At 40.8% G+C, this 16778-nt stretch overlaps 1 protein-coding gene across 5 annotated transcripts in view; it reads right to left on the minus strand.

Annotated features, from left to right (window-relative positions):
- The window catches only part of NRK (Nik related kinase), a 100988-nt gene that overhangs the window by 3557 nt on the left and 80653 nt on the right, over nucleotides 1-16778 (minus strand). For 3 of the 5 annotated variants that reach the window (XM_072929105.1, XM_030272562.4, XM_030272561.4), the window contains exons 22-30: nucleotides 15091-15264; nucleotides 14473-14602; nucleotides 13896-14054; nucleotides 12119-12262; nucleotides 10769-10903; nucleotides 8916-9016; nucleotides 8202-8351; nucleotides 5097-5256; nucleotides 642-781 (exon numbers count right to left, since the gene is read on the minus strand). In XM_072929105.1, the coding sequence (XP_072785206.1) occupies nucleotides 642-781; nucleotides 5097-5256; nucleotides 8202-8351; nucleotides 8916-9016; nucleotides 10769-10903; nucleotides 12119-12262; nucleotides 13896-14054; nucleotides 14473-14602; nucleotides 15091-15264 (1293 nt within the window). Of the gene's footprint in view, nucleotides 1-641; nucleotides 782-5096; nucleotides 5257-6267; nucleotides 6443-8201; nucleotides 8352-8915; nucleotides 9017-10768; nucleotides 10904-12118; nucleotides 12263-13895; nucleotides 14055-14472; nucleotides 14603-15090; nucleotides 15265-16778 lie in introns of those variants that run through there. The other 2 variants (XR_003960397.4, XR_005980378.2) reach the window with 2 other exon arrangements.

A 16778-nucleotide genomic window follows, 5' to 3' on the forward strand; every position in this document is an offset into this window, starting at 1 on the left:
CCCATGATAAACTTTTTAAAGTGAAACTGTACTTGTGGTACAACTGCATTTTCTTAATGCATTTCTTTCCTTATTTGAAAAGACACAGGAGAAGATTTAAAAATAATCAATCTAAGGTTTTAGGGCTTCAGTTTTCTAAATATGACAGTGTGACTAATTTCAGAGAACATGTACCAAAATTGCTATATGCAAGAAATCATACCTTATTATCCATACCCTGGTATCTGCAATTAAGAATGTTGGGGGCTTTTTTCCCCATGATGACTGCTCTGAACTGCCTGTAATTTCAGTAGCCCAGGAGAGGCAGTCCTGTAGCTGGGAATTTTTGGGGCTCACTCACTAACCTTTCCCACTACACCTGTGGTGCTGTGCAGTTCACAATGCCTGTATTTGTTATCACTGATAGCAGTGAAGGCTGGGTGGAATAGAATTCTAACAGCTGGTGGTGGGAATGTGTGCAACATCCCGAATTAATATCCATAATGGGTGCTTTGTGGGACCAGTGACTACACTGGCTTTGAACAGGGAAGTTATACCAAAGTAGGAAATAACCTATAACAAAGTTACCAAAATTAACTGCTCTGTCATAGTCAGCTATTACTCATTCTTGCTAAGTCACCACACTGTAGTCATCTCTGTACCTTGTCATTTCTTTCACATAGAAATTTTAGCTTCTGTGCTTTCTTGTGCATAAATACTCCTTCCAGATTTCCTGTTTCCACAGAGCGTAGTTCAATTGCTTTTTCTCCCCAGCCCATGACCTGATTGGACTGAAGGTAAGCTAGAAATAAAAACAAACAAACAAACAAAAAATTATGTTATGCATTTCTCTTTGATAACAATATATTCTAATTATTTGTATTTTAAGTTTACACAAAAAAGCCTTAGGAATAGTAATTAAATTTCAGTTTGTCCTCTCAGACTGATTTTGAACTCTAGACATAAATCTTAACTACTACTGTATATCTTAGACTCACAAAGCTTGGAGGAAAACTCTGAAGGCCATTTTGTTTAACCACTGGCCCCAAAGTGAGGCCAAAATAGACAAGTTACTCAGGACCTTGTACAGATATGATTTGATGGATATTTCACAATCTTTCCAAGACCCTGTTGCAATGCATCACTACTTTCAAGGCTGAACATTTCTTCCTAATATCTTGTGCAACTTGTGCCCATCTTTGCCTCCCATCCTTTAACTGTTTAGATTCAAAAGTCTTGACTGTCTTCTCTGTACCCACTCTACTCTATTCCTATTAGAAAGCTGGGTTTGTATTTACTATGGAGTTCAGCTTAATCTGAAACTTAAATACTTCAGAATCTGAGACCACGGCATGATTTATTTGGTGTCTTCCCATCACTGGTTATGTGCAATATTTCCAAAACCAAAATAAGATATTCTAGCACCGTGGAAGCTTACTACAATACTCCCTTTAAATCTGGCAACAAGTAATTGAAATGGTGATGAAGGAGTTAAGATTTCAAATTAGGCACAGTTTCAGTGAAAGCCCTCTGACTGGTACTTGTATGGACTTCCAAGGTAAAATCCCATTAGCTATGCTCTATTGGTAGTCAATGCTCTCAAGTTGTTCTTCTTGCTCAACTATCAACTGTTATTTCATTAGTCTGAGAATTCTGATGCTCTAAAATGATGTAGAGGGAATGTGTGCACTGGGCTGGGTTTTAGCTTCATTGGACACTGCATATCTGCCCTACATAATTACTCTGAGCAAGGTCTGCTTCTTAAAACCTTCTGTGCTTATTTAGGGTTTTGTCTAAAAATTGAACTTTCAGTACAGACTGATACCAGAAACAAAAGCCTGCAATCCTGCTTGAGAAGGACAGCAGAAAATAAAGGCAATATGCTCACATGACTGTATATACTTCTAGGGTTGATTTAATATTAACTTGGAATCCTTGCTTTGTAATTGTTGTTAGAACAAATGTATGAAAATCACACCTCCTTGGAAACACATATGGTTTGGTTACAGTGTTGTGATTTTGGTTTCCTCAGGGTCTACAAATTTCCCCTAAATCTGTACAGAAGACTCAGTTATTCTTTGTGCACACTGAAGGCTTCCCTGCCCACTAGTGCTGAGAGCAAGATAATTATTTCCCAGTATTCCAGTCATGAAAAAAGAGGAAGAAATCAACCTGTCTTAAAAGCAAAGCAGCAGTGAGCAACCAAGGGTGAATGGCAAAAGAGGAGAAGTATTTTCTAAAACCCAAACACATTAAATGAATATATTTTAAAATCTTTCCTTTATGCTTCAGGCTGTACAACAGGGCCCCACTGCTGCAGGCTGTGAAGAAAGTGTCATTAACATTTCTGAACAGTGCAGCAGCAGCAGGATGAGCCCAGGGCAGCACCCATGAAGTCTACAGTATCTGAAAAGTAAGCCCAGACCACACATAAAGTGAAGAACATCAAAATGATACAAGACTCAAACTTTTGTTATTTTTTGTACCGACTGACATCACATTAACCTTTTCAAACTTCACTTTTGAACACAACAGAGACAGAGGCACCCTGTGGTTCTGGGAGTGGGAAGCCAGGCAGGTGTATATATACAAAGAGCATTAAACTATTCTGTGGCTACACTGTTTAGTACAGGCCATACAGGTCTAGCAACAAAGAACTAATAAGTCTCCTGATCTTTTCCACCACATGAAATTTGCACTCCAGCTGCCACTATGCTGTGTCTGTATCTGTGCCTTTGGCAGATTTCTATTTGATGGCTTCCTTGCAGCTCCCAGCAACCACTTCATTAGTCTCTGCTGCAACCTCTGGGTCATCTGCTGAGCCAATTCTGCTGTGTTCTGAAGAGATCTGACCTCCAGGGAGTATTCAAAACAGGAACAGAATAAACCAGATACACCAAGGTCAGCCCTGATGCTCTGCTGTCTGGCCAATATACCCAGAACTTGTCAACTGACAATGGCAAGTTTAAGTACAATACCATAAAATCTCAGTTTTGTAGCAGAATCAAAAAAAATCTTTCCCAAATTTCTTCTGTGAAACACCATGCAAGCAAAATGGCCTCATTGCACCATTTGCACAGTTGTCCACTAATAAGGACTGTTCTATACACGGAGATTCATTTGAAGGATTGCAGGCTATGAATTCAAAGGTCAGTACTGAGTCATGACAATCCTCCCATGTGAGAGCTCTTAGAGGTGTTCATGTGAGATGAACTGAGAGCAGATAGATACTCAAAGTTGTCTTATTTTGGAAAAATAGCTCCTATACCACGAGCACCTTGGGAATAGTTACTTTGAGTCCACTTTCCACTGCAGCTTTAGATAAAAATATCCTATGCTTCCAGATGATATGCTGTAGAGCATTGAGGCAGTAATTGAACCACCTTTTGGTAACACTCTGTATTTCTCTACAGAATGGTCTTCTTGCTTCTAAAATGTGAGGGAAAAGGAAATAAAGACTTTTACTAGTTCCTCTGGGAATATCCAGATTTGTGTCAACCCTTTATAGTTACATACTGTAAATAATTAATTACTCACACAAAAGGGCAGGAGTGCTCCCAAATCTTATTAACCTGATGTTTCTTAATGCCTTTTTAAAACCTGTTTTATAGAAAATATTACAGCTATATTTACATTTAGCCCTACATATGTGTACATCTTTCAGATTTAACCTAGAATACTTCTACAGTTTTTTAATTTCCCATGGGATTTGAGCTTCCTCGCTCCGATTTCTTATTAACAGATTGGTCACAGAGGTCCCAATTTAAGACTATGAGTAAGATATATTTAGATTCTCTGCCCTAAATCCATCGATTGTAATACAAACTTTTTTATTTTTTGTATCAAAGTACTCTCACCAACTACAAACGTATCTTTCAAAATACTTGTTTAAAGAAATCAAGAAATGAGCAAAGGATGACTAGAGAGCACCCTGAGGGTAACACAAGACCTTCTATCTCTGCAACAGAGAGTGAAAATTGACATATTCTCATACAGACTTCAGGAGGTTTGAAATGGGTATAGAAATCCCAGAAAAACAGGATCTTTTAAGAAACTGTCAAGTTGCCCCTAAGCTGGGCCATTCAGATAACAGTTATTCACACTTCTCTCATACTGTTTTTGTCTCCAGCCAAGGATATAAAAGGACTAAGAAAATTAATAGGAGTTAGTGGTAAAAATATTAAAATAACAGTTAACAGAGGCCCTTATCTGAAGTTTGAATTGTGTGTTTATAGATTAGGTTAATTTTTAGTGGAAATATCATTTCAATCAGAAGTCTGATTTGGTCTGTACCACATCCCAAAGATGGGCTTTCCCTAAAACTACGAAAGGAAAAAGGTGAACATCCTTGATTTTTCACTGTGGTATCCAGTTTCCTCCAAGCTAATAATAGGCTTCTGTGCAGTCTAATTGTCTTGAGTTTGTTTTGTTGGCATGTTTGTTTTAAAATAAAGAATGGAAGTGAGACAGATATTAAGAAACCCAAAAATCTGCCTGCGTTGTTCTTCATTTTCCCCATACTGTTAGCCTGAAGCCCTGTGGGAAAGGTGAAACAAACAGCTGTCCTGGCTCCAGTACAACCAGAATCTCCTCCTACACAGCTAACTGCGGGCATGGGGAGATTAAGAATCTATCCCAAATACCCTGGGCTAGCAGCCCTGTGAATTTTAAGTGCTAAAATGAAGGGGCCATTTGACAGCAGTTACAGATCTCTTCAGTAACTGACCCCTCAGTAGCTGTGAATTTCTACATAAAATGCTGTCAGCTATGAAAAACCAAAACACTTTCCCCCCCTCCCTGTAATTCACGTAATTCTCCCTGTGGAAACTGGTGGTAAGCTGCATTCTCAGTGAAGTCTGTCCGTATAGTCAATGTGTGATGCAATAAATAGTGTGACAAGAATACAGACTGTGTCCAAATGGGAAGCCCCTACTGCAATCATTGGCTGTGTTAACACAAACACCCATAAATCTGTTTACTCTTTTACACATCTGGTTTGCTCAGAAGCTGCTTTATGTGCCATACAACCATTTTCACATAGATACAAACCTCATAAAGAAGTCAGGCTTCATGCAGCAGAATCTTATATTTAATGAAGAGCTATTTTTCATACATACCTACAGATGCTGGCATTTCTCCCCACTGTAGAACAGTCTCCTTTGTGAAATGCCCATATATATCAATGTAGATGCCTTCATCTTCGTAGGTGAGCAGGAGCTCCATGCCACTGGTGTTCGGGAGGATGATAATGGCATGGGGGCGAATCGTCCCCTGGATCTAGAATCGTATTTTGCTGAGATTTATATCAGAACATGGACTGCAATTTCAGTGATGACATCGATCTAACTAGCTTGGCAGAGCAATAAAAAGAACCAGCTCATGGCTCATGGAAAGTGAAAGAAATGCCTGTTCTCAGAGGCTGTATAGTTTGCCAGTAAGCCTCTGAAACAGACTTTCTCCCCTTCTACCCCCTTTGAATATGACAGCAGGTTTGCAAATAAATCAATGCTTGATAGTTCACTTCAAATTTACCAATGTTAATAGGTTTCAAGAAGCCATGGAGCCATTGAGACACAATAATATTTACTTAGTCCCTCACAAAATACTTGCATTATATAAATAGAAGAAAGGTGAGATAAATTTGAATTCACAACTTTTTCAGAAGATGGAGGAAGGACAGAAACTTCCACATTCCAGGAGATCAGTGCTTTCACTTTCCATGATACTTCCCTATCCCCACTCACAAGTTAAAAACCTGCAAATTTAGTAATATTTATCTTGCTGTAAAAAGTTCCCTGGACCTTTTCACTCTTGTCTTTCCCTTCCCAGATCCTTCACTACAAATAGCTGCCCATTTGACTGCTGCTGGGCACACCTCTGCATGCCAAAGGAACAGTGCATTTCACTCACACGAATCTCTCCCAGAAGCCAACATATCCCAAGCAAAAAAAAAAAACAAAACCAAAGGTGAAATATCCAACCATGAAGGTGGGGTTTTACCAAAGCATTTTACAAAGAAAAAGAGGACAGCCTTAAAAAAACAGTAATAAAGCACTTCCTTGTTTAAAGCACTACTCAAAACAGGATGTTAAATAGTAAATTAAACCACCACAATTAATATTTTTATAGGAAGCATATGACTGGAGCTTTACATCATTCTCACAATGATAATTCTCACAAGCCAGCCACACACAGGTCTTTTTTTTTTTTTTCCCCTTCAAGCACAGACATTTATGCACACTGTAAGGGCACAACGAACAGTAAAAGAAGCACTGAAGCTGTACTTGCCAAACTGAATACACTCAGGCCACCCACTTGACTCCGTGCCTCGGCAACAACTATCCGTAACACTAGAACGGGGATCCAGAGCCGCAGAGCAATTTTAATGCGTTGCCTTGGGACTCGCATGAGCGACCGCAGCAGGGAAGAGATGCAGAAAGAGGTGGGGAACCAGGAAAAGAGGCTACCAGAAAGCAAGAGTATCTCAAGTCAGCCTGTTACAGTCTGGGCTATTGCCACCACAAAGCTCCTTGAGGTAAGTATCCAGTTCTAGCTCTTTTAAAATAATAGAATATCGAAAAAGATAGAGCTGCTGTAGCACCTGATTTATTTCAGGTCTAAGACTCTGAAAGGAAAATATAATTTTAGACTGTGCTAACTTGTGGCTGAAGAGCTCACACAAACGCAGTCAGTCTCAGGTGCCCCACATATTCAGGGCAGTCACCTGGGAAATCTCTCTCATCAGGTACCTAATTGTATTTGCAGCCTGTTGAAAAAGTAAAGCCTCTAAGAAAGTTCACTTTTTTCTTTGCCTTTCTTCTCTAGGACAATTATGCTAATGATCCTTTTGACAAGTCACTGTTCACCTTGCCCAGCAACCCACTTCCAGAAAGGCACGTGGGTACCATGCTTCAATTTACAAACTGATGGGAATTCATCATATCTGCATAGTCAACAAAGGTACTGTCAGATTAAATAAACCCTCTAACAAGACAAATACGAAGTACCTTAAAAAACCAACACAGAAATAAACAAGCCTTTAGCACAAGCCTGTAGCAGGTGATTCAACAGAACAGCTAGAAGTCATTTTACAGTTAAGAGCAGTCTATACATCTAACAGCCAGTCTTACACACTGTGTCCATCAGTAGCACAGGTCTGACAGAACGTGGAGGCTGTGGCTTGCAGGGGCAGCAGAGTGATCAAGTGGCTTGCACAGGAAGGGTGGGTTTTCATTTGGGTTGAAAACGAGGGGCTGAGAGTGGAGAAAAGTTAAAAATAGATGGATTCACAGCACAGGCTGCAACATGCAGATCTAGGATGAGATTTCTTCAGACCTCCCAAGCATAACTTTGGGACACATGGTCTGGGGATGCAAGGAGGCCATGGCACCCCCAGCCCCTGTGGAGTATTGTTGACTTCAGGGAGGGTTCAAGTGTGCACAGAAGTTTCTCTGCCAGGAGCCTCCCATCAGACTGGAGCCAGTCTGGAACCTGCCAGTTTGCTGAACCTAAGCCCCCAAGATTCTCTGGCTTTTGGGACTCACAGCTTTGAAAAGAATAGCTAAAAATAAACAAACAAAAATCCAAAAATGTTAACACCATAGCATAGACTTCATATTGGACAGCCCCATGCCAGCCATTCACTTCTGCAGGGCAATTTGCTGTTACCTGAGCTGAAGCAAGAATTTAGTGATCACTTGATCACCATCACCTCAAACAGAGACACAATGAAGGGTGTACACATACCCCTGAAATCGACACCTTCATGCTAACTTACTGACAATCTAATGAGAAAGTCTCAAGGAAAATGTAAAACTTCTGAATTTATAGAGTGGTTTAATGGGCAACTGAATGGCAAGAAGATAAGCAAATTTATTTAGTCTGAAGTTGGTTTCTGCTGTCTGCACAGTGGCAGATTGTAAAAGTCACCTAAATTCATGTAGATATTATTGTGTCTTTGACTGTTTAAGTCCTACATTTCCAGAATAAATCAATTAAAAATAGTACTGTCCATACAATAGGCTTTCTGACATTAAAAAACTAAAATTTATATTCTAAATGTGATAAAAGCATTTAAACAGGACTTCAGTGTTATAAAACTATGTGAAAAGTGGTTTTGTATTAGCTGCCACTAATAATTCTATCAAAAAATAGACTTAACCTGATCATCATCAATAGAACAAAGAACAAAGGCAGTAATGTAGTTTTTTGGATTCTCTTACGTGTGTTGGAAGGTACAAGTCATACACAGATCCAGAGTCCACATCAATGGCATGAAATCCCACTACTGAACCATATATGACCTTTAGTCTTTGCCCATTTTCAACAGTAAGGTCAACTGACAGTGGTTTGTGATGAAGTGAGGTAAAGGACTGGAAAAAAGAAAAATGCAGTTTGTAGCACAGTAAAACTGTTGGTTTGCAGAACTACATTTAGGATCCTAAGAATTCTCAAAACTCAAAAGTTAGACAGCTATTTTGGTAAAATAGTAGGTTACATTTAAGGAGCTAAGTATCCATCATCCACTGAGTTGCAAGGACAGTTGGATAATTCATTTGTGGTTTGAAAAAGAAATCAAGATTCTAGAAATGGACTAGGCAAAATGTAGCCTGACTACCACTGTGTTTAATTTCATTTCCCTTTGAGGGAAATCAACATCAACTTTGTCAATTCAAATGCACATTTTGGCACAGCACCTGCTGAGTTTGGCTGGGGTAGAGAGAAACAAGTTATTCACATCTAACACTCATGATGTGACAGTTTCATGCTTGCCATCTCCAAAGTACATCAAATGCTCTACATTTTCTTCAAAAGAATACTCAGTTTATCTTTAGCTAGAATAAATGTTATACAAAATGACAAAAACAAAAGCAGAGAGTAGATGAGAGACAGTGAAAGACAGTGACACATCTGAACCAAAGTGATGTTTCACTTACCTTAAAAGCCATGAATTTGTGATAAGGCTTTGGAGCCCAGGCATAAACCTCCACTGAGTTTTTCAAAGCGATTACAAGGAATTTGATTCTCTCATATTTTACTGTAACACAAGAAGAACAATTCCTTAGGTACCAGACAGACGCTTAAATCAAAGACCTTTCCATCACATGAAATAATTTCAATGGATTACTTGTAGAGGTAGACATTACCCAGCATGGGAGACTAATGCATTCTGGACATCAATGTTTAATATCACCAGTGACAATACCTTGACTGCAAACCTACAGTTCATTTATTTTCAGTAAAGCCAAATGACTGTTACCAATATTTATATATTCCTTTTCATATAGTGATGAAAAAAAACGCTCACTATTGAGAGAAAAAGGTCTTGAATGTGCAGCTAAACCAACCTGCTTGATTTTTTAACTATGAACACACCCCACCACTACTGGCTATGAATAAGCTACTGTTGGAGAACTGGTGGTTGTTGGCTGAACAATTCTGACAGACTCGGCAGGATGAATTTTCATTTCACTGCTCATCTGTGGGTTAAATCCCCTGGTGCTGTGTGGGTGAAGGACTCCCATCTTTCTGAGAAGAGTAAGCATTTAAGAGATGAGCAATTTCTCCAAGACAATTAAGGTCATGCTGGGCCCATTGAGAAAAAATGAAGAATCACCCATTGAAAATTAGGATTTCTTTGTGCATTGTGTTTTCAGTCTGCCAGAGACAAGCACTTGGAAATAGGATGCTATCTCACATAGGCAGAGAACAAGAAAACTCAGCAAACTCCACCAAAATGCAGAACAGTACTTACTTTTCCTTTTCTACCTGGAAAAATAGCTGTACAACTAAAGGTCAAGATACAAGAAGATTCACCAAGAGAAAAACAGCAGCAGCTGTGCTGTCAAAAACACAGGAGTGGCTTGTCATATGTAAACACAGAAGCTCCTACCAAATGTTTGCCTAATTTTAGGATAAGTGTTTTGTCGTTGTGTTTTTTAAAAATGCACCAAACCCATGGATGAGCAACTGAAGTGGAATACGTGGGTGCTTAGCTGTAATCACAGTTAAAGTAACAACACACATCTGTTTCATATTCTTTCTTGAGTTTAACCCCTGCCACTTCTAAAGCCAAAAAGCAAAACCCTCAAGCAAGGTATTAATGAGAAGCAGCCACCTCACATTGCCTTCACTTCTGTGTCATGGATTTATTTGACTTTGAATAAAGTGCCACTTTCACACACCATCCTTCACCAAAGCAAAACTTGTGCCATATATCCAGCCCCACAGTTAAATGACAGAAATTATCACAATCCTCACATTCACCTTGAAGAATGAGCTGCCTGAGAGCCCAAGAAAAGTGAGGTGGTACCATTTCCAGGGTGCTTAAACAAAGGTATATTTGGGTCTTTCATGAGAGAGAAAGGGATGAGCTGATCTACCTAAGGACATCCTACAAATGTGATTCACTAGGATGTGAACTAGGTCCAATTTCTTAGCAGTTACCTAGGGCCAAGAGGGAAGATGAGGAGGTGGAAAGTATCAATTCAATTAAAACCTTAAGTAACTACAGAAAAATGGAACCACTGACTGAGCACAGAGGATGGCATCCTCTCTCTTTCCAGCCATTACAGGGAACAGCCACAACATCTGGTAACTGCTGCAAGAAGAGATGCTGCCTGAAATGACAGGCAGCAAGGCACCTGCTGTGTACAATAGGGAGTCTTGAAAGAACTCATGAGATAATCACTAATACAATCCTGAAACAAAGCTGAAAAACGCTGCTGTTGCAAGATACAAAAGGAGGATGATTAAGCATCTCTCTAAGGAAAAACCAGGAAATCCTTACCGACTTTGTAGTGCACACAGCCCTCCAGGTCACCCACGGACACCCAGCCTTGCCGCTTCTCCACCTCTGGATCGTTGCGCAAAATTTTATTTCTCAACCATGACAAGTAATACACCCTCAACTTATTCTTCTTCCCTGGGATTTGCAAGAACAGACAGAACACTTTAACTCCCTGAGATACAAACTCTCTCCCAGTTACAAAAAGCTGGAGTTTTGTGACCTTGAGTATAGCAGGTCCTTGAGTTCCTTGTGCCTTGCCAGGGTGAGAGAACATAGCAAGGGCACAAAAGGAGTGATGGGGACACACAGGGGGAACTGGCACAGGAGCAATGCTATGCCACTGGGCACACATGCACTCCCCCTGTGACTCAAACTTCATGCAAGATTTTCACACCTGACTAAAATTCCTCCCTCAGGCCGCAGAACAGGCTTCTACAGACACAGGTATTATCAGAAATCATCACACTAACTGTTTATCCTGGCACACAGGCATGTTCTGCAATGGCCACTTTGAATAAGTTATTGATGTAGTTCCAATTAACTGTCAATCTTCATTCAAAGTAGCTATTTTTCTTCTGGATGCCTTTACACTTGAGAATTATTTTGTCATCCTTCATCTCAATCCCTCTTTTTGTTGTATTAGTTCATAAGCAGCCTATGATCAACAGCACTCTGGGACCACAGATGACTCTGGGGAGAAGGACTATGTCATGTTCCAGCAACAACTGGACCTGGCAGTGTGGGACAAACAGCAGCTGGCTCTGCCCACCATGATGAGTCTGGATTGGAGACGAGCTGCTGTTCCTTGCTGGACACACCTTTGACCTTGGTATGTATTGTGCATCTTTTGAGACCACTCTCTGCCATGGGGAATAAGGCCAGAGTCCAAAATGTTTCCCAGCAGAGGTTGAAAACCCCCACTTAATGTTATTATTGATGCTTTCACAATACAGATTCCTCTCATGTTACTGCTCATACCTCTTGTTGAACACAGGACGAGGCTGTATCATAGTTAATAGAACTGCACTTAAGAAAAATGCTCACCCACCATAGAAACCAGAAAAGTGACAAACTACAGCTTGCAGATAATCAGCCCATTTTAAGAATATGAAACACTCTGTACTTCCCACAAACCATTTTACACATTAACCAGGCAATGAATTGTCCCAAAGCCACTCTGGAATGGGAGTGTAAATGTTAAAAATTCAGGAGAGTTTTACTATTAACAAGAATAACTGTCCTGTGATTTTCTGAAAGAGGAAATTCCTCAACCTAGTTTATAACCTAATTCTTCTTTTTAATTGCCTCCAACCCCAACGTGGGTCAGATACTTTTAGCCACTGAACCAACCTGATATAGTAATTAGCACATTGAGTCCTTCCAGAACATCCATTTGCTGGAACCGTCTCCTCGTAATCAGTGTATAAACTCTTCCTTGCCCACTTCTGTCCAGCAGCCACAATCCATTCTCTGTTCCCACCAATAAATTTACCCCTGTCGATACATGAAAAAAATACTGCATAAGTCACCTAATAATTCAGAGGTCACTGAATGTTCACTGTTTTGAGAACCAATTTTTATTTAATCTCACTTAATGGAACCTGATAATTCCTCTGTTGCTCTATGGACGACTTCCCAGAAGTCATCACCATTAGAATTTTTACTCAGCAGAACATCTGTATACCTATGGAACTTGAAGGATGAGTAGTTGTGCTGAAGTCAATGTTGACTTCACAGAAAGGAAAATATTCTGTGAACCTGAACTTCTCAGGTGACCTTGGAAAGTACCTGTGACCAGCAAAAAAGTCCCAGTCCAGCACCATTACAGTAGTGACACAGGAGACCCAACTAAGTATTCCAAGTATCCCTATCAACTACAAAAAAAAAAAAAAAAACCAAAAAAAAACCCTCCAAACTCTCTTTTTCCAGATACAACATTCAAATAATGGGGGCACCAAACTTGTTGGAAGAAACACTGTGTTTTAAGGAGGTGCAGGGTTTGTTTGAAAACAGTCTCTGGTTTGGAAAATGCCTTCAAAAGCCAAATTAAGAAGTGAATCCATCTGAAATCCAGCTCCTGCTAAGGAAGAGAAGGCTCCATGGGGTTGCTGACATCAGAGAATGTCAGAAATTGTGTTTGGCTGGAATGACATCTGTGTTTCTAATCAGCAGATTCTAAAGACACAACATAAGGTATCCTGCTGTAACAAGCACCTCCTCCACTGGCAGTGTTCTGACAAGTACCTGGTGCTCTTCAGCCTCAGTGCACATTTAATTACACACCTTATCACACAACTCTGTTCTTCATTTAAAATTCTGAATTCCTACAAACCCAGATTACACAAAATCTGTGAAGCTATAAACTGGAAATCTACATTTGCTTTGGATAAGATTTCATCTACTTCATTCACTTGCCATTCCAGGCTCAAAAAGTGAGGAGTGGGTGAATCCCATAGAATATATCTGCTCTTCTGAAGTAGAAAGATGGTTAAAACAACTCAAGAATTTAGGTAATGTATAACTGGGACAAGGTCTACAGCTGCTGAGAGTGATCTGACTGCTGTATCTTGGTTTTACACCACATGAAGCTAACTCCGTAAAAAGCATGTAAGTTTAAACAATAGTTCAGGGATGTTCAGAATAAGCAGTGACAGCAGGAACTAAGCAAGACAAGCCTTTGGAAATACCTGAGCTGCTTTGGATCTCTGGAGTACTTAACACACATGAAGCAAAAGGCTTAGTGTTTGGATTATTTCCCCTGGGTCGGGGCTCTGTGATCAGCTGTACCCATGTGCAGCTCAGATGAGTCTCATGAGCCACAAAAGCTGCTGAAACATTTGCAACTTTTGGCTCTCCCAATGAGCATGGTTTCAACTTGGTGCTTGATGAAAACATTTTCTCATTCTGATGCAAAAAGTCCTTTGCAGCTGTATTTCATATGTTTGCCATCTTGTCCCTGGGAAGGCAGGGCCATGTAAGTGACATTTAAGGTATCAGCTCAGGGATCCACTGCAGCACTCTCTGCCAGGAGAGCAGCAATACAACTGTGAAATCTGCCTAGCAGACACTGCCAGCCACTCCTGCTGTGCCTTCCCTCCACACACCTGCCCAAGGACTCCCAGCTTACCCCACAGAGCAGCACACAGGACCTCCGAGTTGAATTTCTTCTTGTATTTACGGATTTCTGGGCTGTCACTTTGTGGGCGGATATTGGTTGGATTGACATTGACAACGGAGCCCTTCCTTGCATTTTCCCTCCTGACAGGCTCAGGTTTGGCACTAGATGCTGGAATGAAAGATACACACAATTGTGGAAACTGTGAGTGCTTGGTTACAGCTCATACCTGAATCACCTTGTTCATGGTAGAACAAAAGAAACCCCAGAGGGGTGAGACAACACCCTGGAGCTTTGTATAGCCAAAAAAAAACCAAAATCTGGAAAATTCCTCAGGCACTCCTGAGAAAGCATGGTGGTAACACAGCAGCAGAGCACAAGCAAACCACATCTGAAAGAAGGGCGGAAGTGGTAAAATGAAAATTCACAGTAATGTGAGATTACTATGCGAGTTTCAGGAGATTTTACTCAGAATTTCATTTCCAAGCAGTAAGTCCTCTATACACCTAAAAAAAAAAAAAAGAAAAGAAAAAAAAAAAAAAGAAAAACCTAGGAGGAACATTTTACTGCAAAAGCAAAGCATACTCACGAGAACTACAGGAAGGTCCTACTGGACTGGTGGGAGGGGTGATTGGCAGAAGTCTTGGATCAATGAATGATGTGAAGGATGTTGTGGAGGATGTGCTGCTCTTGGCAGGTGGGCTTTCAGCACATGGGCTCTGCAATGAGAAACGAGAGTTGCCTCAGGGCAGTGCTTGGGGAACACACCCTGTAGAGCTCTGACAGAGCTGTCACCTTCCTCAAATGACACCTCTCCCCACAGGCCCATGCTCACAGCAGTGTCAGAGCCCTTAGGGCTGCCCTGTGCTCCCTCACATGATACTTGAGTGGGAGAAAGCCAGGGACAATGAGCAGAGGCACACCAGAATGCTGCCATGGCAAGGGGCAGAGGGTATGAGTCCTCTAGCTTGTGCAAAAGGGGAGAAAAAACAAAGCAAGGAAAGAAAGAGAGCAGAAAAGGAGAAGGAGAAAAATAAGTGGAATAATGGAATCTGTTAGGCAGCTCAAGATTTCTTATCTTCTTCCCAGATTAAACTTTTAAAGGGAAGAAGGGATGTAGTCAAAAGCCTCACTGTAAAAAGAGACAGGATAGAGGAACTTAAAAAGGCTGGAGCTCAATCCAGAATATCTGTAATTTATCTCTTACCTTAGTCAGAGGTTTGTTCTGAGGTTCCTGGCAAGTCAGTGGCACTTGTGGCGGGTTCACAGAGGAGTCTGTAATTTGGCTTTGCTGGAGGAGATCTGGCAGGAGATAGTTCTGGTTGTTTACACTCCAAAGGCCTTCTTGAGTGTTTGGAATTTGTTTCCCTAAAATCTGATCCTGAATGAGAACATACAGATAAACAGCACATTAAGTTTCTTTCCAATGCACACTGCAACTCCAGTTAATTAGGATGATAAGTAACGAGCACATGCATAGTTTAAAGACAAACCCTATGGCAAAATTAAAACCAGAAATTAAATACCAAAGTGTACGGCAAACATCCGAGATGACAAATCTGGGTTTACTCCTGAAGAACTCCACAAATATTCTTCATCTACATTTACATCAACCACAGAAAAAGAAGGAACTTCAGCCTCAGAGATACCAAGTCAAACGATTTGCTAACAAATTTCAGACCTGACCTTGGCACACTGCAGACAGGAGAAAGCATTTCTTGGTTCTGGACTTGCATTTAGTTTGAAGCCCTTCACCATTATCCTCATGGCTACTTTCCATTTATTGAATTAGGAAACCTTACTCCAGAAAGAGGACATTTAGTAGGACCCAGCATCAGCATTTCCAGTATAGTGACATTCTGCAGACCTCCTTACAGTATCCCAAGGAAATACTTGTGAACTTAGAACTTAGAACCACACAAACTCTTTCCCTGACAGCATTATCTATGGACTCAGAGGTGGGTTTCTGGGAATACATTTTATGTTTTAATTTAGATGTAAAAACTGAGCCCAAAATATGCAAGTCAGTATTTGAGATTGGGGAACCAAGCCAGTATGGGGCTTTTTAGTTCAGCTTTCAGCCACATTCAACTGAACAAAACCAAACCAAATCCCCACTTGAATCACTCGGGCAGTTTGGTACACCATAACCACTTCAAAGCTGTTCATGCTGATGGGACAAGGAAAGCAATGCTGGAGATGACGTGGAGACTCTTAGTGGCTGTAGCTGGTGGGTGAAAAAGGGCTCAGAGGAAGGGATGGGAGGCTTCATGAGAAGGGGGAGAAGACCAGAAAGCAGTAGAGAAATTTATGAGGTGTCAGCCATCTGCCTGCTCTCCCATCCACACTCTTTCCTCCAAACCCACCAAAACACATAACCTCAACTCTTTATCATCCTCCTTCATCCTCAGGGTGGGCCTCAAAGACCCCAGCATTCTCCCTGCCCTTAAGCAGCCTGGATATCAGGGGAAAGGGGAAACTCTGGGCTGGTTTCACAACAGAAGTACTGGTTTATGCCCCGTTTGTAGTTCTTCCTCCAAAGCAGTCTTTCCTCCTCAAGGATGGTGGGACAAAGGCCAAGTGGAACTCCCTCCCCAGGCAGCAGGGTCACCACTCTGGTCTGAAGTTTAGAGACCAGAGGTAAAGAAAACTCCTTTTTCTTTTTTTACCCTGCCACAGCTCTGGAGAAACCAGCAGTTTCACAGTGATTTATATTCCCTATCTGTGAAGCAAGAATACACTCAGTAATATCTAAAGAGGGCTCTGACACCAAGTACAAGTCTTATTACTGTAATTTTTTCTTGTTTTCAACCACAGAGAACATTGTTCTGCTTTGTCTCTCTTCATCTTGTCTGTGCTGATATTTATCACAGGGGAAAATCCACATGACTGGAA

Source organism: Taeniopygia guttata, chromosome 4A (genome assembly GCF_048771995.1).
Source record: "Taeniopygia guttata chromosome 4A, bTaeGut7.mat, whole genome shotgun sequence".
Classification (NCBI taxonomy): Eukaryota; Metazoa; Chordata; class Aves; order Passeriformes; family Estrildidae; genus Taeniopygia; species Taeniopygia guttata.